This window comes from Protopterus annectens, chromosome 8.part1 (genome assembly GCF_019279795.1).
Source record: "Protopterus annectens isolate FY-2018-M chromosome 8.part1, PAN1.0, whole genome shotgun sequence".
Classification (NCBI taxonomy): domain Eukaryota; kingdom Metazoa; phylum Chordata; order Ceratodontiformes; family Protopteridae; genus Protopterus; species Protopterus annectens.
Window position 1 is genome coordinate 98,635,436 of NC_056742.1, and position 26,213 is coordinate 98,661,648.

A 26,213-nucleotide genomic window follows, 5' to 3' on the forward strand; every position below is an offset into this window, starting at 1 on the left:
TTGACTGACTTAATAGTTAAAGATTAAAAAAAGAAAGAGAGCAAAGTTAAGGCCAATATTTAAGGTTTCCCTGAGGATTAAGCTTTTTTTTTTTGCCTTAAAAACGAGTACTTCAAGTAAATGTGATGGCAAAACATTATATGTCCAGATTTAGTAAGCTGACCTCAGTGGAAAATCCTGAAGGTCTGTAGTCTGAGGGAATCATTTGAAAGGCATAGACAAACGGCAGATGTCCTAATACCTGGTAGTCACATTTTCTCTCTGATGCAAGTTGCTAAGGTACTTCAGGGTATAGTTAGTAATGTCTCCTCTCATGCGTTGTTTGGTAATTATACCATTATTCCTTCATCCCTTAAATTCTGACTACGATTTTTAAGCAGGCAAAGTGAAGAAAGTTATAAATCACTTGCCACTCTGCCTAAATAATGAAGCTGTGCATTTGATATCCAACAGCTTAGATTCCTCCAATATGTGGACTAGCCAAGCCCTCTGATGCAGTTCATAAACTTTTCTTTCTTTCTTTCTTTCTTCCATGTATTGTTCCAGTCATATGGAAAACATTGTTTATTCATCTAAAGGATGTTGTTGCTGTTACAAACCAGTATTCTTGTTATCTTTGAGGAATGTATTAAGGATTTACCAAGTAAGCTTGGCATCATGTCTAGGTCAAAGCCTGGCTTCAACTCAACCTGCAGAGCTAAAACCATTGTGGACTGTGTCTGACACAGTAACCAGGAGAAAGGCTGCTTTACCAGTGCTGACTTTGTAGACCTGGGCAAGGTTGTTGATTTTGTGTATTATGGTTTACTATTGGTTAAAGAGCTAATGATCATCATATTTAATGATGGGTGTGCTTATGACATGAAAATTACTTACTTTTTTTTTTTGTTCACCTACAACAGTCTTCCATCAACAGAGCCCCAAAGCCTCTCCTCGATCTTCACTCCAACATTCCTGGCACACCTATTCATCTTACCTGTCACAAACTGGGGATGTGTGAGTGGGGAAGTAGTTTGTGTAAGTATGGACAGAAGGTCAGACTTCAGTGGCATCATCCTGGGTTTTCTTTTGTAGTTTTAAGAGGAATTGATTCTGCAAGGTTCTGTCAGTGCAGTGACAGTTTTAACATCTCTGCAGTAGTGTGGGGGGAGGGGACTCTCAGTTCCTCTTAAACTACAAACGAAAACATTGAACAAAGACCTGCAATTTAGTTACTTTTCTGGCTGTAGCTGTATAACTTCTAAGTATAGTGTAAAACAATATCTGAGCCAAACATAAATGATGGTGATTAGAGCCAGAAAAGAAGCAGTCCTTTCACAGAAGGTAAAGAAAATAACAGTGACCCTCCCAAATCCCATTACATGTCAATGGCATGTGAATTCAAAATTACTTCCTTATGTCTGGCATGAGTCATACAAAGTATTATGGGAAAGAGAAAGGGTTGAGGGAGTACAAGATCACGTTGATACATCAAGCCCCATTGGTAGCCATGTTGTTGAAAACAGGCTAAAATTAAAAATAAAGCACTTAGAGTGATTTTTGAGGTGTTAAAATAGGTCAGGAAACAAAGACAGAGTGAAAAAAAGTTTTTGTAGTTCTAGAGTGGAGTTTTCCTTTAAGGGAAACATAGCATGGCTTCCTCCACTATGTTTTAAAGGAACCTTTTGCCATGGCTTTTTCCAGTTACTGACTTCCTCCAGTATGTTTTGCAGGAACAGGAGCATGGCTTCCTCCACTGTCTTTTACAGGAACCAGAGCATGGCTTCCTCCACTATATTTTAAAGGAACCAGAGCATGGCTTCCTCCCGTTTCTTTTAAAGGAATAGGCACATGACTTCCTCCACTATATTTTAAAGAAACCAGAGCATGGCTTCCTCCATTATCTATTAAAGGAACTGGAGCGTGGCTTCCTCCACTTTTAAAGGAACTGGAGCATGGCTTCCTCCACTGTCTTTTAAAGGAACTTGAGCATGGCTTCCTCCATTATCTATTAAAGGAACTGGAGCATGGCTTCCTTCACTTTCTTTTAAAAGAACAGGAGCATGGCATCATTCACTTTCTTTTCAAGAAACGGGAGCATGGCGTCCTCCACTTTCTTTTAAGGAACAGGAGCTCACTGGCCATTCTGCAGCCACTGTGTCACACTTTGGTGTTATTGAAAACCTGTAAGTGACAAGTTGTGCATCTTCAGCCAGGGATGCAGTTTTGAGAAGAGTCCACTACTTACAGATAAATAAGGAATATCTCTCAGTCTGTTACCATCCATCAAAACTCATGGATATTGCATATAGCGTGAGGCATCTAATCAAAGTCTGGCCTATTTTTTAGGTAAGTAAGCTACTGGGTATGAATTACTGCCCTTCACTTAGCAAAAGAATTTAAATTGCACTCTTGCCTAGAAAGCAGAGTTCTTGCCATATACCTCATGCCTTTATTATGTCAGAGACTCGTATATTCAAACAAAGGACAGGGTGGAGGCTTTTCATCCTTTGCATCAGCTCTATGGCTCTCTGTGCTCTCTGTGATTCAGGAAGACTTTAGATGAGAAGTGTTCATGGCTAAGGTATCACAGATCTTAACTCAAAGATTGTAATTACTAGTTATTTTTGTTTTAAAGGTCATCAGCCAGCTGTTCTTCAGGCACATCTCCTTACTCATAACCTCTTAAGTTTTTCTTTTCCCTTACAAGGGTGAAAGCCATATGCAGGTGTGAATGTTTTTTTTCTTTTCCCACTATTTTCCTTTCACCTACAGAGACTAAGTTGTTTGAGAACTGAAGATAGCTTTGTATGAGCATTTCACTCTGTTTGCTTCCTGGTGTCTAACTGGCTGTCTCCAAAAGTCCTGGTTTTGCAGTACCATCAGCCTTTGCTGAAAGCCAGAGTAGCACACATTCCCGTGTTCACTCTTCTGAAGTGACCCAGTGATCTGATTCTCAACATGTCAGTGCCCTGTTCAGCCTTTGCAACCCAGACTGTTGAACTTAGACTGTCTGCAGCATGGGTGAACAGCCTACTTTTTTGCCAGCATTATAGCCTTATTTACTGAAATAATTAGTCGTAACTATAAAATCACAGAAATAATTAAACATATTTCACGACTTAATTACGATGCTAGGATAAATCATATACTGATTTGCAGTATTATATGATTGTCTTAACCTAAATGCAGGTTATTTTTGGATCAGTTAATTATATATTTGTTGTTTCCGACCTTATGTATTATTTTTTACTTAGATTTATTATGTCTTGTGTCTGTCTGGTAGCTGCAAAGATCCCTCAGGTCTAGCTTAATCCCCTGCTACTAAAATATGGTGATAATAAAAAAATACATATATCAAAAATAAAACCCTGTATCTTTTTTTCCAAGGTTCTGATTGGTCATCCAGTTTCCAAACAATGAGTGCCTGAGTGACTGTTCAGTATTATCTGGTGTCACTATAAGACCGGTAACCATTTCAGTAGAAGAATCCATGGTCAGTGCATTGCAGAGGGTGGTTTCCATATGTTGTGCTTCAGGAGTATTTTAACTGTTCACAGCTGTGTAACCCACCATTTGGTCTATAGCATGTATGAGGTATTACAACCTGGATATAGCTTCTGTATTTCTTAGTTCATTTGTTTTTTTGACAGGCATTAATGTACTGATGAACTATATAATTTAAGCTGCTCAACAAGAACTGTTGCAGTAGGTCTTCGAGTCCAATTTTTAACAGTATTTTCCCTTTTTTGGGAAGAATGCCTTGTTCTTGGACTGGAGTCCATCGGTTCTTCTTGGGATGTTCATCTTCACTTCATATGGAATTTTTATGGAGAGGAGAACTGCAGAAATATAAAAAGATTGTTTATTGTGTATCCTGGTACTCTGTAGAATCTTTTGGGTTAGGAGAGTTACCTGCGTGCAAAACGCTACTGAAAAAGTCAGTTTTTGTTTAGCCTAATACATCAGTCCCATGTTAATGCCCACTGCAGAAAGGTGTCCTATTAATACACTTCTGTAATGAATTTTTATGTAATTGCTTTGCTATGACAGCTCAAAGAATGTGTGCATTCACATTGTTAGCTGCCAACATCCAACAGTAACTGAACTGCAGACATAGAAATAACTTGAGGAAACAAAATCTCCTAAATAATAAAATGCTGAACTGTACTATAGATTCTCACAGGATCTTTAGAATTTGGGCTTTTTGCCATTAATAAGACAAACTTAAGAAATGCCAGGTTTCATATTCAGGGCTGTACAAGTTATGAACAGTCAGTGAATTTTCTGGAAATTGCTAAAACCAAGCACAAAATGTATATTTTGTAGAAATAAGTACTGTTGTCTTTGCTTCCCAGTTTTGCATTAATGTTCATTCTTTCTGATTTTGCAATCTGCTTCTCTGTCATGTTATACAATTTTGCTGTATTTAACTGTACAGTAAAATCCTTTAATGTGGTGGTAGTGGTAACTGCTAAGAATGACTGAGTTTTAACAGTGCAAAACGTAACTTAAAGTTCTGTTTTACTTTTAGGTTTGTAAAGGGTTTATCATTCGAAAGCATCTCTCTTTCAGGGAATATCACTGCTTCCATTGGGATGGAACCGTGTCCAGGAGGGATACAGTACATCATCAGCACAAAGGTAAGGGTGAATGCTAAGGCAGCAAATTGTATGCTGTCTAATAGCGGTACAATATGTCTGCATTAAAGAAAGTGGTGCATTTTGAACTGTCTTGTTAGGTGGAAGGGAAGACTATAATGGAATTGTTTGAGTTGTGATTTGCTGACTAAACTGATTGAAAAATCACAAACTTGAAAATTGCCTCCATGTGCCTTTAACAAATATGATAATAATAAGATGAATATCCAAAGCTGACCCTGGAATAATAAATATGTTTTCAGATTAAAGGTCTCTGTGATGGAATTCAGTTTTTGCCATTCACTGCTGTGGCAATACTGATATTTTTTCGTAATATATATTTACTGATTTATTTGTTAACTGGTAAGGTGGTCTGGTCCAAGCATATTGAGTATTACCCTAATAATGTACATTTTTAAAAGGTGGCACAATTAGCACATTAATGTATTGTAACAGATTTCCTTTGAGTTAGGAAAGAAAAGCACCTAACTGGATGAATGCATGATATTATACATTGTCTATCCCTGTCAGTCACAGAGTTTGGATTTATGGTTCATTGTGGGCACCAGTAGATTCTGACGGCTAAGTGAGCACACAGTAATATATATATATTTGGTTTTGATTCATGATTAAGTTAGTTTTGCAGAATAAAAATGTCTAATCTTGAATATTTATTTTTACTATGTTGACTGACTACCTCCTACTTGAGCCTATAACAGTTTTTCAGGGAAGGGCCAGGATTGTATTTACACTGACTAGGTGAAATTTTGCCAGACACAATGGAAATCAACTACTTTGTGACAGATAGAATCCAGGAATCTAGGAAGATGTATGAACCCAAAAGAGTAACATGGAGAGGCTGGAAGCTCGTGAGCTACTTGTTGTCAGTTTTTGAAAGTGTACTGGAAAAAAGGATATGAAACCGTAAACTATGCCTACAAATGTATATAGTGGTGTGATGCATTATATTCTTATTGGATAGGGGGAAATAGTGGAGAAGGCAGAGCATTTGATGGTTTGGATGTGTAGCACTGGCACAATTGAATTACAAAGAATTGTACCATGCAGCGAAATACAGATATGAATAGCTGTTGTGAAAGTGTAGGAACAAACTCAGAAGCGAATGAACACATACAGAGTGAGTCATTGTGGAAGTAAGACGAGTGTGGATGGAAAGGGTCTGGTGAATAAAACAGTGGAAAATATTGTGAATGTGGAGGGAATTGTATCAGAATTTGTTAAAGAAAAGGTCAAAGGAGCAGGATACATGAAAAGCAATTAGTAACTGGGGCTCCTTACAAGGAGAAAGAACAATAGTAATTGTGGCCATTGAGACAGTTTTCCAAAGTGTTGCAAGTGATCTTTTCAGCTCCAAGACGCAGTCTGGTTAGAGAATTATAGGAATGGATAGACAGAAGAAATGTCATTTACCGTTTGTAAGGCATACATTATACCCAGTAACTATGGCAAGCATTATATGCAGTGTATGAGGCAGGAATGCTACTGAAGGAACCAGTGGGATTTTGAGATGATTATTGTTTCAATTAAACTGTCTGAAGGAAATCTTGATGAAGTATTTAGAACTATAATGTATTTAATAGTTTTGGAAGAAAGTGAAAAAACATACAGGAAAGATTTTTAAACTGGTGCAGTCCTGCTCTGGTTACTTATGAACAATAATTGTTAACAACATCTCTTGTCCAAGAATGAAATCATCAGTGTAGCATTTCCTATATTTTGACTGGAGAAAAGAGTGTCAGTCCCTCAATAAAGAGTGAAAAATTATGATATCTTCAGAGGTAAAGTTGACAAGAACTGTGAACGATATCAAACATTTGCTGCAGACTTTTTATTTTGAAGTGGAGAGAAGCCTTTTTCTAAACTTTGCAGGCCAGCTGCTTGTACTTGTGAATCCACTGACTAATGAGACCTCTGCAGCTACATGTCTAAATAGGGAATGTAGTAACCGTTCAGAATATGGCCATTCAGAGGATTAGTACTGTGGGTTAGAGGTGATGGTTTATATTGGGACACACCATCAGTGTTCATGCAGTTGTGGACAGTGTTGACTTGATTGACATTCTGATGGGGCTGTCATTTAAGTATGCCAGTTGTCTTTAAATGTTATTTTTATTGTGAGGACTGAACGGTTTAAGAAAGTTTAAGTAAAAAATATCTTGAAACTCTAATATTGGGCATTGCTAACTTATTGAGAGTGAAAGGGTGAGGGGGGGGGGCAAAGCCCCCTGATGGACATTAAAATGTCTATTATTTTAATCTCTCTACTCATTAAGAAGAGTTTAAAATAATAAAATTGTATTTACTAATTATAGTTGCAGTGTCTGCCCATGGCACACTGGGCGGTGTGCTGTGCATTCTGGTGTGTTCTAATATAAACAATCGCCAGGATAGACAAGGTATATCACAATATGAAGAGTCAGAGAATCCAGAGATCAGTGACCAGCTCGTTGAAAACACATTCAGAAAAAAATGCTGAAAATGCAAACAGAAACATAATTTTAAGTGGTTAATTTATGTAATTAGAGATGCTTTTAAACAAATCTCAGTTGCATTAACTCTGCTCCATTGAACAGATTACAATCTACAATGTTTTTATCCCACCTCAAGATTATTCAACCTTGTGGTAGGCTATTGGAGTAAATGAGATACGAGGCCAAAGCCCTCTGCAAATTGGTATGAGACGATTGCTCTCAACTTCATGTAGGGTTTTAGATTTGAAGCCATTCAGTGCAGTGGGCTGTTTTTGATTGGGATTCCATAAAACAATCATTGATGATAAGTGCCACATTATTTTAAACACAACAACGTAACTACTATGCAGAAATAACATCCATTATGCATCCAAACATTAGCATTCAGTCTAATCCTAAGCCTAACCCGCACTCTAAATCTAGTCCTAACGGTAAGCCTTCAGTCCAGCTCCAACCTTGCCCCAGTCATTAGTCCTAAAGTCAGTGCCTTCTGCCTTTATTACAGGAAGACGTTGGGCCAACTGGCCTTGCATTTATTATGGCACTCTGCCAAGTAGGACTTGACAAAATGCCTGTGATGAATTGCATTCAGTGGTGTGTCCATTATTAATTTTGTCTTACTGCAGTCACTTGTTAACGATGTAATTAATTTAAATACATACTGGAGCATTTATGAGGCATAAGACTGCATGAGGGTGGATATACTTGTATTTTTGGAATAATTAAGTGTATTACAGACTATGTATTTATATCTAAATCTTACATGACTCACTCTATTTGCTTCATTAACAGGACTGTTAGCCACAGGCAGCAGTCATTTGTCACCTTTAAGACTCTCCCAGACTTAAAAAAAAATGTTGCCTAGATCTCTTAAGGTATCACACCTTCCCTTCTGTCCAGTTCTTTTTTTGATGCAGTTCTTCAGGCATTAAGAGGCACACCCAAGCTCACAATTTTTTTTCAGTGGTTGTATACCTTTTCTTCCATTTTCCTGTGTCCTGCATTGTTTAGTTTCAGAGCTTTTCATTTTACTAAGTTACAGATTTACTGTGACTACAAGTAAGGCATATTTTTTTTTTTGGGGGGGGGGTAGTCTTTCTTTCCCTTATTGTGCCAAATCTGCATCTTAGTCTGTGGCATTTGTGTTTAGGCTGTGGTTTCTCAGCAGGAAGTTTGTTTCACTGACATGCTGGTTGTAGTTGTTGGTCGTCATCTGCTATTCACACAGTATGGATAAATACAAAATGTCTGGTTTTAGAAAGTGCACTAAACGTAAACATAAAATTTCTCCTCAGGACACCTATGCCTATGTATTGTTTCTATGGGGACTGTCATCTAGACTCTGTGAGAAATGTGAATAATTCAGTTCCAGGACTATTCATGAAAGAAAAACAAAATTGTTTTACAAGGGCTGTTTGTAACAAAAAAGGTTTGGAGGGAAAAAAAATGGATGGGACCAGCACTTGTAATGTAGTTGAAATTTCTTTTCCTACAGCTAAGATTCCCTGGGTCAATATTTCCTTTCAGGCTAGATCAGATAAACTGAATACGGCTACGGTTGGTATTTATTTATGTTTTTTAAGCTGCTGGCATATCCCAATTAGAAGCTGTAGTAGCTGGGGATAAGCGTTTCCATGTATGTATCAGTAGCTTCTCTTCTCTCCCCAGGCCCATGTTCAGCACTGGGTAGTTCTGTGAATGACGTTGGCATTGGCAGCAGTAAGTTTTCCTTTAATGTGAATGCACCCTTCTGCACTGTGAATTCAGTATTGAGGCCTTCAGTACCAGCACTCACTAGAAAGTGCCATAGTGCTGATATCAGTCGGTTAGTACAGCTGCAGTGCTGTTGGGGCCTTGGTATTGACCAACTTGGCATTGAACTTTTCAGTATCAAAGCCATCCTCATTACTGCTGTCAATTCCAGTGTCAAGGCCAGATCCAGCTAAGTCAGTACTGAAACTTTCTGTACTGGAACCATCTCAGCTTCCTCCAGTATCTCCTTCTGATGATCCACAATTTGGGGAAATCCAAACAGAGGGGATTATGTCCCAGTGAGCTATTTGCAGGAGGTTTTCTACTCTGCCTCATCTGCCTAGTGTTACTGGTCATGCAGAGCTGACCATATTGTCACACCTAGGTACAAAGACTGGATAAGATTCTGTAGTCCCCAAAGGACCAAAAATGTTGAAGTAGGGCTTCTGTAGACTACTCCATTGTTGGAGCTCTCAAGATACAGCCTTCTGTAAGTGATTGTAGCAGTTCACCCAAAAAAGAAATCTCATGTGATGGGCCACATTGGTAATTGTGCTCATATGTCATGTTCTTTCTCCACTACCTGATACATATGACTCATTTTTAGGTACAATATGTCTCATTTCCAGTGTGACCTGTCTGTTCATTATTTGTTAATGGGATGGTACACTGATCTCCTGACTCATTTTAGGCATGATCCAAGCTATAAAGCAACAAGTGGTAAGCAACATAAGCAATACAGTTCAAAGAGCAATGGAACAAGCATATACTAAACAATTATATATAGTCTACTGCGTATAACTATTGGACATTAGAAAAAGGTCACTATTACACCGCATAACTTCTAATGAATATAGGAAGAGTGATCTACAACAGAATGCCTCCCAGACATTTGAATTGTAGTATTGCAAAGAATTTATATACGCTTACAAGAATGTGGCAGAATTGCATTGTTCTTCTTAGTTTACTTTAGCAGTCACACTTATTTACTTCTAAACCTTGCAGAGAGAACATTAGAGATGATACCTCCTGGGAACCTATAATACAAGGTGTTATGTTGTCCTATCTCGCCTTCATTCTTGATGGCAGGGTTTGGAACTGAGCATCGGTTTTGACTCTGCCTAATACTAAAGCTCGAGAGCTTTCACTGGCTCGAGGCTACACCCCATCCCATGATGCCTGGTGACAATTCCCCAGATCTCGTTTGCCGCTTTGCTGGTTTGGGATTGTTTTTCGCTGGCTCAGGCTAAGTCTTTGCTTTATTTACCTTTTGACTGAAAATTGTTGCTATCTTCTTAGCGTAATAACCTTTAACTTCTCTAGTTTATTGTAGAGCAGTTTTTTTAGTAGTTTAGTGTTCCCTCTTTTGTTTTGTCACTGGTTGTAGCTTTGTTGTGTGGGCCGTCATTGTTCGCAGGCCTCCTTACTCCCTATCCCATCTAACTTTTTTTGTCCTGAACGAATCCGTTTAACTTAGAGGGTTCATTTTTTGTCCCCTTTGTGTTTAGTCCCTTTTTAGTTAGAAGGGCTTCCCTCCCCTTTTCTACTACTTTTTTCCTGAGGTTTCGTTGTTTTCCATTAGAGACGTTTCCTCTGGCTAGAGGAGATCGTCATTTAAATTAGAGACCTCTCCTCTAGTGTCTTTTCTTGTTTTTTTCTCCCTGTAAAAAAAAAACCTCTCTTTGCTGTGCTAATTGTTTTTCTTGTGCCTTTCTGTGTAGAGTGATAGGTGTACTGTTGTGATATACTTATCCATTTTTGTTGACTAACTAGTGCAGAATGTCTAAGGATACTGGTAAGGAAGCCAAACCATCTGGCTTTAAAAAGTGTGACTTGTGCACACAGAAGATGTCGCTTACTGATGGCCACACGATCTGTGTATATTGCTTGGGCGGGGTTCATCTGCAGGACTCCTGCTCTATCTGCCATAGATTCAGTTCCAAGGTCCTGCAGGAAAGGAACGCAAAAATAAGCTCATTGTAAGGGATTTACTTAAGGGACCGTTTGATGTGACTGTTGAAGGGAATCAACCCTCTAAATCCTCATCAGAGAAGTCTTCAAAAAAATCTTCTTTTTCAGCTCCAGCTTCTGAGCCGACCAAGAAGCCTGAGAAACCTGCAAAATCAGAACCTAAGGCTGTTGGGCCTGAGAAGACAGCACCTCCATCGGCTCCACCAGCTTTATCTGAGCCGACTTGGAGCCACAAAAGGAGCCAGTCCCCGACTCTGGAACCAGTCTACTCAGTGCCCCAGTCACCCCTTTTGCAATCGGTGGCTGGTAGCCATAAATCCTCCACGTTCTCCTCTTGATCCTCCAGGAGTCTGTCGGGCGACGATGTGGAGTGGGTGGTCAAGAGGTTGCTTTGGACACTGGCCTTAGACAAAATTCTCTTGAGTCCAGCCTAGATGGAAGTGGAGTCAACAACTGTACCTGCTTTGTCTCCGTTTCCTCCTCCAACTGGGACAAGCTCAGAGCTGGAGTGCCTGGATGTCCTTGCGGTGGAACCGTCAGGTCCAAAAACCACAACTGGTGTCTCGGCCCCGGCTTCAGCTCTGACCTCTTCGATGCTGTCTTCTCTCGAAGGGTCTGGTAGCCGATATTCCCTCGTTGGGTCCCTGGAGGAAAGTCAGGTCAGCCCCTTGTTGGATCCGACTCTCCATCTTGGCACTTTGCCAAAGGTGAGTTTGGCGCCCACATCAGCCTTGGAGCCACCCTCAATAGTGTAGGGGAGGTCTTCCAGCTCCTCGGAGCCAGAGGCTCTCTCGGGCCGGGATCATGGTGCCTTTGAGGTCCCCCCCCCAGAGTGCTCCACCCTCACCTCCAGCTACTCTTCCCGGAAAAGTACTGGTGTCAACCTCTGTACCCTTCCCCAACCCAAGCATAGAGAGCCAATGCCCCAGGATGCACCAATGGGTGATACACTTTCTTCTAAAACTTCCCCGGAGTATCCCTCTGAGGAGGTCCCTCGGAAGAGGACTTGTAAGAGGAAACATTCAGACTCCCCTGAGTCTGTCACGTCAGATACAGACTTAGATGATTCAGAAGGGTCCCCATGGTCGCCCTCTAAGGATGTCTCCTTTACATGCATCTTAGAAATCATGAAGCAGAGAGGTGGCTGGAAGACCCTCTCCCCTTCTGAAGATGAGTCTGTATACCTGGAGGCATTTGGTTCTTGACCCTCCACCTTTTGGGTGTCTCCGCCTTTCGACCATCTCCTTGGTGTAGTCAGTTGAAGGGCATGGGGATCTCCAGAATCCATGGAACCTGTTCTGAGGAGGCCCAACAAGTTTATTACTGCCCCGGATGACAAGCAATTCTTAACCAAGGGTGTCCCAGTAGATGCTATGGTGGTGGGGGCAGCCACCAAGAAGGAATTAGCTGAAACTTCATCTGTCCATCTGCCGAATAAGGAGTCTCGAATGATGGACAGATATGGGAAGCATATGATTTCTTCAGCGGCCTTTACTCTTAGGTCGCTGAACTACTTATCCTATTTTACCCAACTTCAGAGGGATCTCCACAGAGAGCTAGGAGATACCCTCCAGGGTGCTACAGCTGTGGGGGGGTGCCGGACAAGGTAAACTCTCAGCTTGTGACTCTAAATTCTGTAGTAAACTCCTCCATGCGCATCATTTCCTATGCAGCCAATGGAGTGAGTAGGGCAACAGGCACAGGAATAGTTCTGAGGAGACATTCCTGGATGCGCCTTTGTGAGTTTGCTGAGCCCTTTAAGTCTTCCTTTATAAACGCCCCTTTTGACAGTTCATCCTTGTTTGGACCAAAAGTTAAAGAGACTCTTACCAGGTGTGAACAAGAAGGCAAAACTCTGTCATGGGAGTACGTTTCTCTGTCCCTGCCAGGCTTTATCCCAAAGGTCAGAAGGGTGGAAAAATGTGGTTCTGGAAATCCCAAAGAGCTTTGCCGGATGCATGTTGTGAATTTTCCCCCAGGGGCAGATTGGAAATAACAATGGAAGACGCCATGCTCATGGCAGAGGGGGGTCCGCAGAACCAGGGTGACAGATGTACATTCTCTGGCAGGCCCTTCCAGCACTACTGAAAGGAGGCCCACCTGTCCACCTCGGGAGGCAGTCGGGGGCAGATTATCACTGTACCCAAAAGCCTGGCTCAACATCACTCAAGACAAATGGGTACAGTCAATTATATCCAGGGGATACAATATCCCCTTCTCTTCTCCACCCCTTTCATTAAGATCAATCCCAGACATCCCACCCAGTCAAAGGGATCAAGTGACCCTAGAAATCCAAAGGTTGCTAGACAAAAGAGTCATCCAAGAAGTCCCTGCAGACCAAATCGGATCCGGGACTTACTCAAGGTTCTTTTTAGTTCTAAAGATGACAGTGGACTGGAGACCAATCTTGGATCTCAGCAAGCTGGACAAGTCTGTAAAAAAAAGCAAAGTTCTGGATGGGTGACACTGCAGTCTATACTCCGTTTTTTGGGGCAAGACAATTGGATGTGCTCAATAGATCTTTAGGATACATACTACCATATAAAGATGAACAGGCAATCCAGGCAATATCTACACTTCCGGCTGGGAGCCAGTCATTACCAATTCAGAGCTCTGCCCTTTGGTCTCACTACAGCTCCCAGAGTGTTTACCAAATGCATGGCAGTAGTCACGGCTCACCTGAGGCATCTAGGATTCCTGGTGTTTCCATACTTAGACCACTGGCTCCTGATCGCCACCACTGAGCATCTACTGACCAAGGCAAGGGACACCACCATTTATCTCTGCTCAGAGCTAGGTATTAACATAAATTTCAAAGAATCTGCCTTGTTGCCTTCACAGCATATTACCTTCATAGGGGCAGACTTAAACACAAAGGACATGGTAGCAAAACTGCCTCATGAAATGGTAAAGATGCTATGCCATTAGGTATCAATCTTGCTCATGAGGAGGAAAGTGCAGGCGAAGTTTGTTCTCAAGGTTCTGGGTTAAATGGCAGCTGCGATAACATTAGTTCCACTGGCACATATACACATGAGAGTATTACAGTGGCTACTCTTTGCTCAGTGGTCCATGCAGGAGTTACCCATGTCACACAAGATCCTCATTACAGACACCTGCAAGAAGGACCTGCGATGGTGGATTCAGTCCACGCAGGTAATGATAGGCAGACCGTTTGATTTTCTTCGTGTTTCACTGTTGCAGTCATCACATTTGGGTTATCTGCCTGCAGGTAGCCCTCAGCCGGCCTGCATACCAGAGTCTTCGGATTTCTGCGTCGGATGCTGTCGCTTCTTCCCTGACGTCAGGTCATCAGGGGTATAAAACATGCAGCCGACGCCATTACATCAGTCTTTCTTGCCGTGCGGTGCCCAAAGCAGAAGCAGTTCGCAAGTGCCGGTCGGCTGTCTCCTGAAATTTTCGTTTTCGAGTTTCAGACCCGAAGTCTTCAAAAAAGATAAATACCCCATTGGGGATCCTTTTTCTTGCTCCAGTCGATGTCAGTAAAAGTTAACAATTGTCTTACCTGTGGAAAGCAAATACCTCATAGAGATTTTCATTTGTACTGCATACCCTGTTTAGGCCCAGACCACGACGTCCCTCGCTGTCGGTTTTGTGCTTTGTTCAATGCCCGTACTATTCGTTGTTGGGCCATTTTTGCAGCCAATTACTTTCGTACTCTATCTACATACTCTAAAATGGCTTCGTTAAGCCATCCGACTACCGATCTTCCGAAAAAAAGTAAGGATAAAGACAGAGACAGACTGCATAGGTCCAAAGCTGCAGACGGCGCTTCCGTTAAGATAGTTGCCAGTCCGCCGGTACTCAGGGAGGCGCTTTCGTAGTCACTGATACCCGCTACATCAGATTTACAGGCCTCTACTGAGACCCATTCAGAGTCTGGTATGCCGTGAGATGCTTCTTCGTCTATGGAACCTGCGGATGTCTCTACCTTGGATGGGTCCGGAGCTGCTGTGCAGGCACCAGCTTCTGAGGGTGTATACAGGCCTACAGACATTCATATTAAACCAACGCCATTGTTTCCATCCAGAAGTTTCGAATTCCTCAGGCCAAAATCTCACACTACGCCTAGAAAACCGATAAACAAACCGCAGACTGAGGCCCATATGCCTCAAAAACAAATGCTTAGAATGGCTGAAGACCTTATTACCTTAATTAGGGGAAGCCAGCCTTCCCCCTCTAAGAGACCTAGAACTGATTTTCTTTCTGATTCCTCTAATCAGGAATCTGATATTTCTGCTCCTTCTGATTACTAGGATTTGCCCTTATCTACTTATGAGGATTCTGATGCAGAGGATTCCATTCCCTCTGCTTCCCCTCCAGAAGATTTTTCTTTCGGTGAAACCTTGCATACTCTTAGGGAGCATTTCTGCTGGGAAAACCAGGATTACTCTGAGTTCAAAAAGAGACTTAGGGAATCTTACTCCTGCCTCAACACAGGCCTTTAGCTATCCCTCCTGTTCTGAACATTGTAGATGATGCTTTCTTGGAATCTAGCCTTACCCCAGACACTTTGCCTCCAGCTCCCAGAAAACTTGGCAGGTACTACAGAGTACCTGACTCTCACAAGTTCCTCTTCAAGAATCCTTCTGCGGATCCAGAGACCATTTCCCAAGGACCAAAAGACATTAAGGCTACTGCTGCCAAAAATCCTACCCCTTCTGATAGAGATTCTAGAGCCTTAGACAGATGGGGTAAGAAGGTATACACTTCTGCTACTTTGGCCATTAGGGCTTTAAATTGCCAGTTTCATATGTTAAAGTATCAGCAGCATATTATGGGACTACGTAAACAGAAAATGATGTTGATTCCTGACTGTGCTGAACACAAAGAATTGCAAAAGTTAATACATTCTGCAGAATAAGTTGGTAAACATAGTTTGCAATGTGGTTTTAACACTCTAGAAGCATCTTGCAGGGCTGCTGTCACTGGGTCTGTACTTAGAAGGCATGCTTGGCTTAAGGAACAAAACTTGCCAGATCATGTTAAAGGTAAATTACTGGATGCTCCCTTAAACCAAGACCGCCTTTTTGGAAACAAAGCAGAAGAAGTTCTCAAAAGGATGGAGGAAAAGCTAAATCTATACAAACTGTTAAAGATTTCCTACAAGTACAGCCTCCCAGATTCCATAGGCATTGGGATTCAAAGAACTGTTCCTTTCCAGTCCCTTCCAGGCCTTTTCAGTCCAAACCCAGGAACAGCAGACCACCTAGGCTACAGTCTCAGACTACGCACAGATCTAAGCAATGTGGGGCTCCTACTTCCAAAGCAGGGAGTAGTAAGCCACCCCCATATGGAAAAAATGGCACAATGACTTAGCCCTAACCCTTCCAAGCCCTGCTCAACTACCTGCTCCCGTAGGAGGAAAGCTCGCCCTGCATGCAAAAATCTGGGAACTCATTACCCAGGACAAATGGGTTTTGAACATAGTTCCCCAAGGATACAGATTCCACTTCCACAGACTACCAACCCCAAATGGTTGGCCAGACCTACCCCCAAATCAGTGGGCGGAGGCCCAACAGCAGGTTCTCTCTCTTCTCAGTATCAGGGCTATTCAACCTGTCCCAGCAGAACAAAGGGGACAAGGTTTTTATTCAAGACTTTTTCTGGTACCCAGAAAAGACAACTCCTGGCGTCCTATCCTGGACCTCTCTATTCTCAACACCTTTCTGGTGGTTCCAAAATTGAAAATGCTAACTCTTCAATGACTTCTTCCTATGCTAGCCAAGGATGCCTGGCTGGCAACCCTAGACTTAAAGGAAGCTTACCTGTACATACCAATAAGAGGATCCTGCAGACAATACCTACATTTCAGGGTGGGCTCCATGCACATTCAGTTCTCTGCACTTCCCTTTGGCTTATCTACTGTGCCCAGGGTGTTCACAAAGTGTCTAGCTCCAGCCATTGCATTTTGCAGGCAGAGAAATATTCAAATTTACCCATTCATGGACGATTGCCTGATTCAGACAGAAAGCCAGGACTTGCTATTACAACACCTGGCATTTGTAAAGAAACTTCTAACCTCACTGGGGTACACCATCAACGAAAATAAATCTCACCTAGTACCCTGCCAACAGATTGTATTCCTGGGAGCAAGCTTAAACACAGCTTCCCAGATGGCATTCCTCACTCCGGAGAAACAAGTTTATTTGGCAACCTACTTCAAACTTTTGGCCACAAAACCCCAGCTATCTGCAAGGAAAATACTGCAAGCTCTGGGGTTCATGGCCTCTTGCGTTTTGCTAATTCCATATGCAAGACTGCATATGAGGAAACTCCAATGGTATCTAAAAAGCCTATGATGTCAACATTCTGAGGACCTGGAAACAATGATTTCTATCATTCCTTGTGTGAAGACAGAGTTCCTTGGCACCTGCCTCAGATCCCTTCCCTGCTGTCCCAGCAGGCAGGCCAGATTCTGCACCCTCAGCTTCAAACCCTGAACCTTGCAGTCTGGCTAATTCCTTGAGCTCTCCTCTAGCATCCCTCAGTAAGCAGGTGCTGGATGTCATTCTGGAGGCAAGGAGGCCTAGTACTAGAAAAACCTATGCTGAAAAATGGAAAAGATACTGTTCCTGGAGCCAGGCTCAGGGGATGGGCACAACGGTGCCCAGCTTACCTCATATTCTACAGTACTTAACAGAAATGCTCCACAAGGGCCTAGCCTTCTCGTCAATTAAAATTCATGCTTCTGCCATTTCAGCACATTATAATACTGAGCCACCCCTCTTTTCTCGCCCCTTGCTAAAACAATTCCTTAGAGGGGCCAAAAATTTAAGACCCCCCCAGGAGAGCTCCCACTCCAGCCTGGGATCTTAACTTTGTATTTGAAAAGCGCACTCTTCCCCCCTTTGAGCCAGCTGCAACAACAGAGTTGAAATTCCTTTCTTGGAAAACAGCCTTCCTTCTAGCCATCACTTCAGCAAGAAGAGTGTCTGAATTACAGGCCCTCATGGCAGTGGAACCCTTCATTATCTTCCATGTGGACAAGGTTTCCCTCAGGACTAATCCTTCCTTTATGCCCAAGGTGGTGTCTAGTGTGGCCCTAAATCAGTCCATTCATTTGCCTACCTTTTTTCCTAATCCACAAAACAAAGGGGAACGAATACTGCACTCTCTGGATGTTCTGGATGTGCACAGACAACTTGGATTCTATTTGGACAGGACTAAGCCTCTCAGAAGATCTGGACACCTGCTAGTTGGCTTTGCTGCAGGGGCAGAGGGGAAGGCTATTTCAAAAGCAACCATTTCCAAATGGATAGCCCATTGCATTAATTTCTGCTACAAGCACCATGGAAAACCTACCCCACAGGGGATACGATCACATTCCACCAGGGTTGCATCTACCTCTGCGGCATTTCTCAGAGGAGTCCCTACCAGGGACATCCTAGAGGCTGCTACCTGGAGCTCTCTACATACCTTCACCAAGCACTACCACATGCCTATATTTTCTAAATCAAGAGATGGATTTGCCACTGCAGTCTTGCAGGGCTTAATAGCTGGCCCTAATGCTCTTTAACTTCCTCCTCCCTTCCTTAGCTTTGGGAATCAACCCAAATGTGATGACTGCAACAGTGAAACATGAAGAACATAGTACAGTTGTGTACACTTACCATAAATGTAGATGTTCGAGTGTATTCACTGTTGCAGTCCTGGTTACTCTCCCTCCAGCCCCCTGACTTCTCTTGGCTCTAAATTTCCTTCTTGTTGGTATATTTATTTTTTCTTCTGTATTTGCTTTTTGATGGGGGTGTAGCATACCATATAATTGCTTCCTATTGTGGGGGCACCTGACATCTGGGACAAGAAAAACTGATGTAATGGTGTCGGCTGAATGTTTTATACTCCTGATGACCTGACGTCAGGGAAGAAGCGACAGCATCCGACGCAGAAATCCGAAGACTCTGGTATTCAGGCCGGCTGAGGGCTACCTGCAGGCAGATAACCCAAATGTGATGACTGCAACAGTGAATACACTCGAACATCTACATTTATGGTAAGTGTACACAACTGTATTTTCTCCCCAACCCAGTAGATACAGTGACTGCGGATGCTGCCCAGATGGGGTGGTGGGGCCATTATCTGGGACATACTGTCCAAGGGACCTGGGAGGAACACGAATTCCACTTGCACATCAGTGTCCTAGAGATGAGAGCAGTGCTTCTGGCATTGCAGGCATTTCAGAGCTCTCTTCCTACAGGTAAGATTGCGATACAAACAGACAATATGTCCGTGGTGTGGTACATCAACTAACAAGGCGGAACCAGATCCTACCCTCTGTGTTGAGAGGCTCAAAGAGTATGGCAATGGGCAATTTCTTCTCAATGTTTTCTAACTGCAACTCACATTCCGGGGAAATCCAATGGGATAGCGGACAGATTAAGCTGGGCAATTCTTATGCCTCATGAGTTGTCCCTGAAACAGGAAATTGCGAACCAAATTTTTCACAAGTGGGGCCAGCCTTGCTACGACCTCTTTGCCACATCCATGAACTCCAAATGCAGCAACTATTTTGCCCTAATCCCCCCTCCGGGGAGTCACCAAGGGATGCATTTGTTCACGATTGGTCCCCGAGACTTCTTTATACATTTCCCCCATTTCCATTAATACCCAAAGTTCTACAGAAAGCCAAATTGTTGAGTCACAAACATCGCTCCGTACTGCCTTGTGAAATTTGGTTCCCTTTCCTATGGCCCCATCTCCAGGAGGAGCCTTGGATTCTGGACCTGGTTCTGGATCTTCTGACCCATCAGTCAGGAATGCTCCATCTCTCCATCCAAACCCTCAAGCTGACAGCTTGGTTGTTCCACTTCCCATTTTTAGCCAGGCTTCCGGATATATCCCCAGCAGTGCAACACATTCTGGTTTCATCTCATAAGACTACAACTAGAAAATTGTATGCTAGCAAATGGAAAAGGTTTTCTTGCTGGGCTTCCAAGTATCACATAGAACCCTTCACAGCTTCTGTGACTACAATTCAAGATTTTTTAGCAGAGATTTTCAATTAAGGTGCAGCTGCAGCTACTATACGAGTACAATTAGGTGCCATATCTAACTACCATGTAGGAGACATGGGATCGAAAATAATGTCTCACATATTATGCAAAGCCTTTCTGAGGGGCACATTCCTATTAAGACCTTCAATAAGAGAACCACCACCTCCCTGGGATCTGAATTTGGTACTGACTAGTTTAATTCTTCCTTTATTCAAGCCAGCTTCCTCTTGTCCATTAAAGTTCCTAACATGGAAGGCAATCTTTTTGACAGCCATTACTTCGTCCTCCCTATTGAATTTTCCACAAAGACAGAGTCTCTCTTAGAACAAATCCTTCTTTTCTGCCCAAAGTATGTTCTGAGTCCAACTTGAATCAATCCATTGACCTACCTGTCTTTTTTCCAAACTATGGCAACAAGGTAGAATATAAGCTTCACCAATTGGATGTCCATAGGCAGTTATGCTTCTATTTACATAGGACAAAGTAGTTTAGAAAATCTGACCAATTATTTGTCTCATTCTCAGAGACTAAAAAAGGTGTGCCATTTTCCAGACTCACTTTATCTAAATGGCTTTCAGACACCATTACTTATGCATATAGCTCTCAGCATAAGTAACTTCCAGGAAAAATTTGAGGCCATTCGAGAGCTATATCGACGTCCACCACTTTCCAAGCCAGACTACCTTTGGATTCAATTTGTGCGGCAGCCACATGGGTCAATCCTCATACCCTTTATTGCTCATTACAAAGTAGATGTGGCCTCCTGGAACAGGGCTTCCTTTGGTTCCACTGTTCTGAAAAACTTGTTCCCTTGAGCCACCCAAGAAAAAAGGTGCTAGAGAAGCTGTCCCAACCATCAAGAAAGAAAGCGAGATAGGACAACATAACATAAAGAAGTTATGTACTTACCATAATGTTCCATGTTTGTTGTTCATAATCTCGCTTTCATTCTTGCATCCCACCCTCCTTCCTCCCTACCTGGAGGATTGAGAGGAATTTCTGGAATTGGTCATAAAGTTCTCTGATTCCCTTCTTGTCTCATGAGACATGGGCTAAGGATTTTTATCTTTACCAAGTTTCCTTTTCTGGTTAGACAAGTCTAGTGATTAGTGTTTGCAAACAAGATCTGGGGAACTGTCACCAGGCATCATGGGATAGGGTTTAGTCTCTAGCCAGTGAAAGCTCTCGAGCTTTAGTATTAGGCTGAGTCAGAACCAATTCTTGGTTCTGAACCCAACCATCAAGAATGAAGACGAGATTATGGACAACAAACATGGAACGTTATGGTAAGTGCATAACTTCTTTTTAGCGTCCAGGTTGGTAACCTTTATCAAATATTAACAATTTCTTTGACTGTTGCATAACATGGTAGATGGAGTGGTCTATGCAGCTGGGTAGGCTGTGCTGTATGGAACCACACCTGGCTCAGACACTGCAGTTTTGCAGAGAACTTTGAAGCATCATTCATCAATACTCCATGTGATGGTTCTTCCTTTTTTGCACCGCAATTGAAAGAGAAGCATTAAAATAGCAAGCATGATGTGAAGAGACTCACAGCTGTAGACATTAAGTTGACTGTATCTCAGATGACATTTTTTTGCAACCAGCAGAGTGCACAAACTTATGGTTTAAAAAAGGGCCATTGGCTCCAAATTATGGAGTGTTAGGCAAGAGACCTTTGGGGATGCTAAGATTTCCAGAATGGCTGCTGTCCTAGAGGCAGAGAGGCTCTGCTAAATCATGTTTTTCACAGTACCCCTTCCTAAGGACAACTGCAAAATCACTGAGGACTTGCTTGATTGCCCTACAGTGGAGGTAATTGGGGACTGAATCTACTTAACACCTTCATACATAGGAAGTTGTGACACACAGGACAGGTGGGTGTGGGAGATGCTATCCAAAGGCTGGAACATCCAGTTTATATCTACCCCACATTCCATTCCAGGACCCGTACCCCTTCCAGATGTTCCATCCCATCAGAAGACAACAGCTAGACTCACAGTGCAAAGTCTGCTATTAAAGAGAGTCATTCAAGAGGTCCCACTAGACTAGAGAGAGTCCAGAATCTGTTCCTCAGGTCCACCATAGAATTAAGCAGCCTAAATTTACATGTAAAATAGACAAAATTCCAGATGATCATGGTGCAGTCAGTACTTTCATGTCGGAGTGTATCTTAGGCTGACAGGGATAGGAGTGTACTCTTGTCTAGGTGATTAGATTCTAGTAGCCTCAACAAGGGAGTTACTAATAAAAAGCATGTGATTAATAGAGCTGTTCCAGTCCTTGGGAGTAAGTGAATACTGCCGTCACAAATGCAACTTTTCATCCGCAGCTACCTGAATACAAAACCTTGTATTGCCGGTCTTCTAGTCAGACTAGTGAAAATTCACATTCTTCTAAACACTCCAGTAGTGATTGCTGCTTGCCACCTTAACCTTTTTGGTTCTTAGCAGTGACCACTGCTTGCTGCCTTCACTTTCTTTCTTTTTTCAAGGCAATGACAACCTTTTTGATCCTGTTTGTAAGGTTATCATACAAGGGTTCTTTAGTAGATATTAAATGCTCAGTGGTCCTAGAATGCAGACCCAGTTTCCCATCCAGTATTGATAAGAAGGGCTTGCCATCAGCATCTACTCTGGCGTATTATTCTGTATTCTTTGTCAAGGCAGCCCCTTTACCCCTTGCTCCCTCTCTCCTCAAGTGCAACAGTCACAATGGGCACTTCTGTCCCTGGGTTGGGGGCCATTGTTTATGGCAGACGGTCCAAGGGCCCTGGACCCAGCAAGAGGCCTCATTGCACATCACTGGAGTTGAGGGCAGTCCGCATTAAGTTACAGGTTCTTCAGCAACTCCACCCACAGGTTTGCAGTTAACATTCACTGCAATGGTGTGGTTGTGGTGTAGTAACTTAATCAGGGATGAAACACACTTTTATCTTGTGTCCAGAATCTGAGGTTATGGGAATGGGCCATGCTGATTCATTTATTTTTGACAGTACATATTCCTGATCAGGTCAGCTGTCAATAGCAGATAAGCTCAGCAGATGTTCACTGATGCCTCTTGAGAGATCCACCAGTCTGGCAATGATGAACACCATTTTCTGTCTCTGGGGAAGAGCCTTACTATGACCCTTTTACATCACTGACCAGTATGAAATGCAGCAGATATTTTTGCCTCTGGGTTCTCTTTGCACTTTTTCCTGTTTCCCTTTTCTAATGAAATGCTGCAGAAAGCCAAGCAAAGCAAGGCAAAAGTCATTTCCAGTAGTCCCATATTGGCCCAGGCAAATTTTATTTCCCCTGCTATGGCATCACTTTCTGGAGAAACCTCTTCTCCTCCTCTTCTCATCAGACCCTTAAAGGGTTTTCTATCCCATTCATCAAGCAAGCCTCACCCAGACCTCTAACCCTCGGACTAGCCACATAGTCTCTCCATTTCCACTAAAGGCCAGGAACCCTGCTTACTTTAGAGGGGAAGTGCAAATCCTTGCCGTTACTGAAAAAATATATATTCCAGAAAACTATATAGAAATAACTGGATAAAAAAAAAAAAACGTTGCTATAGGCCACCAGTCAAGGTTTTGATCCTTTCTTAGCTCTGATTCTGTTAGTCTTGGAGTTGTTGGCAAGTCATTTTTATCAAGATTGTAGCTATTCCACTGTCAAGGTGCATCTAGAAGTCATTTCTGATTTTCACCAGAGGCTTCAATCTTCCTTACTATCCTCTTTGTAAGTTAGTAAGATCTTAAGAGGTACATTTATTTTAAGTTCTGCCGTCAGGGAACCAGTGGCTCCTTGAGATTTGAATGTTATACTACGGAAGCTAGCACTGCCTCCATTTGAATCAGCAGCCAAGGTCAATCTTATACACTCCTGGAAGACATTTTAACAGCAGTCACATCTGAAAGAAGGGTTTCAGAACTTTAGGCCCTTTTTTCCAAAGACATATATTTTATTTTTCATAAAGATTATGTGCCCCTATGTAGTAATCCTACTTCCGTGCCCAAAACAGACATGCAAGTTAACCTTAACCAGTCCACTGACGTTCTGGTACTTTTTGTGCAATATTCTAATAAAAGAGAATGTTTGCTAAACTGTCATATACATACAGTCAAGTAAAAGTTTACATTAGCAGAACTGAAAGTATTAGAAAAGATGGCAAACTCTTCATATCCTGTGCTAAGGGCCAAGCAGGACAGCAAGTACCAAGGGGTGGTCTTCATAGTCAAGTGTTGCAATACTGATGCTGGGGTCTTTCTGGCATACAGAAGCCCATGACTGGCCCAATTTTCCCGAGTCTTTACATCATCCCAAGCCAACAGATGTCAGGGTATAAGAAGGACATCCATTGGCGCCATTTGTACCTGTGCAGTCAGATGCAATTCGCGTGAACTTATTATGCTCGTAGTCCATTGCTTGGCTAATTTTTTCCAGAGAAGCTCTACTTCCAGTCAGATAAATACCCCATTGGGGAATTCTTCTTCTAAGTTAATGTTCAATAAAGTCAGCAATTGCTTGAAGTGTGGAAAGCAAATCCCACATAAATAATTTCACTTGTTTTGTCTGCTCTGCTTGGGGGGGGGGGGGGGTCACCACAACATCTCTAACTGTCCTGACTGCAAAATTCCATGAAAAAACTCTAAATGGAGTCCTCTCTTTTAATTTCTCCAAGTCTTTTGGATTTCTAACACCATGACAGGAATGGACCCCATTCTTAAGTCAAAGTATGATTAAAGTTCATGAAATTAGTATTGTTTCAATCTTTGTCATCCAAAAGTGCTGTTTGCAGCACCTGAAATGTGCCCAGTAATGACTCCTCTTGCAGTTTGTTCAGTTACCTGTATTGGTAACATATCTAAATACAATTGTAGATTCTTTTTTATAAGACCTGTTGCTCTTCTATTGAAACTGTCTGAGTATCCTTCTTCCACATTGCCCTTGCTTCTGCCTGTAAATCCTGGTGTTTTATGACTTTGTGTCTCTCTGTACATAAGGCACTATAGTCCCTGGGTGTAGCAATTTCAGTGATCAATGGTACTTTTGTCATCTTTTCATGGACTACTTTATCTGTTTTTCTCGCACCTGTTTTTTGAACTGTTGGTAATGGATGACCCACCATGTGATATAAACTCCATCATTTTCTATAATGCGTTGTGGCTCTTGTTTCCAGTGTTTTTCAGCTACTTCAGTATTATAATATTTGCGCAATCCCCAGTGCAACAATTTTGCCACATTATTGTGCCTTTCAGTATACAGTCCTTCTGACATTAGTATATCACAGCCAGCAAAAAGATGTGCGACCGTTTCCAATTCTGTTTTACAAAACCTACATTTGTTTGTTTCTCCAACATGTTCAATAGACTTTGGAAACCAATGTGTATGTAGTCCACTATCTGCGCTGTCAGCATTAACCTTTGGTCTTTTCATAATTCTTTTGGCTTTTCTGGTGACATTGAAGTCCACTGCTACTGCAGGGCCTCAACAGACACTGGCGTCAGCTAACATCATTACCCTCCAAAAAAAAAAAAAAAAAAAAAAAAAAAAAACAGAACGTGAAGAGGGCCAAGAACCTTTATGTTACTGAGAAAGGTCCAACTCTAGGTCATTAGTCGACTTGTTATCCAGGTGAAGCTCCTGTGTAGCCCCTGGCCCTGTGATTTCTAGGCTTGAGCCCCCATGCTGTGACCCCTTGGGAGGCTGCCATGGTCTCCAGCTTACCTGTAATTACTACCATGGTACCCATGTCCGTTGGATGTGAGATTGTTCAGTAGGCCTCCTTTTCCAATTGCTGCTGTGTGGGTCTTGAGGGAGATGACCTGTCTTTCTCAACTAATGAAGCAACAACCGAAGTTGTGGTTGGATAACTGCAGCCTCAGGTCACTCCTTTTAAATGGACATGCAAACTGAACCTCTTCATTTTCTTCCCCCCCCTTTGCCTCCATTCATTTATTATCAGACCATAGCCCAAGAAATCCTTAAAATAGCACAGGAGATTTTTGCCTTTATGAAATCTAGAGAGCTCTCTCTCATGCTCCCACCACTGAGGCCTTCCCATTCAAAAGAAGCATGGAGTTAGGTTTTCAGGAAGAAGAAGATTCCTTAGCTCTGAGTATGAGGAGAAATTGTCTTACTCTGGCCACTTACCACCACAAACGTACCAGGACGTGGACTCTCATACCCCCCAAAAATGACGTTTCCTTGGGGAGACCCTGCATAGAATGAAAGAGGCTTTTCGTTGGGAAAGTAAGCAGTTCTCTCAGATTCAGACCCATTCAGACCCACTACAGGAACTGCTATGTTTGCCTTCACCCTGACCACTGTCTATTCCTCCTGTTTACATTATATTAGATGATGTCTTTGAAG

At 42.3% G+C, this 26,213-nt stretch overlaps 1 protein-coding gene across 1 annotated transcript in view; it reads left to right on the forward strand.

Moving 5' to 3' along the window:
- MVD (mevalonate diphosphate decarboxylase) overlaps positions 1-26,213 on the forward strand; it is a 372,131-nt gene that overhangs the window by 293,675 nt on the left and 52,243 nt on the right. The window contains exon 9 of the mRNA XM_044081710.1: positions 4,514-4,622. Within this exon, the coding sequence (XP_043937645.1) occupies positions 4,514-4,622 (109 nt within the window). The remainder of the gene's footprint in view (positions 1-4,513; positions 4,623-26,213) is intronic.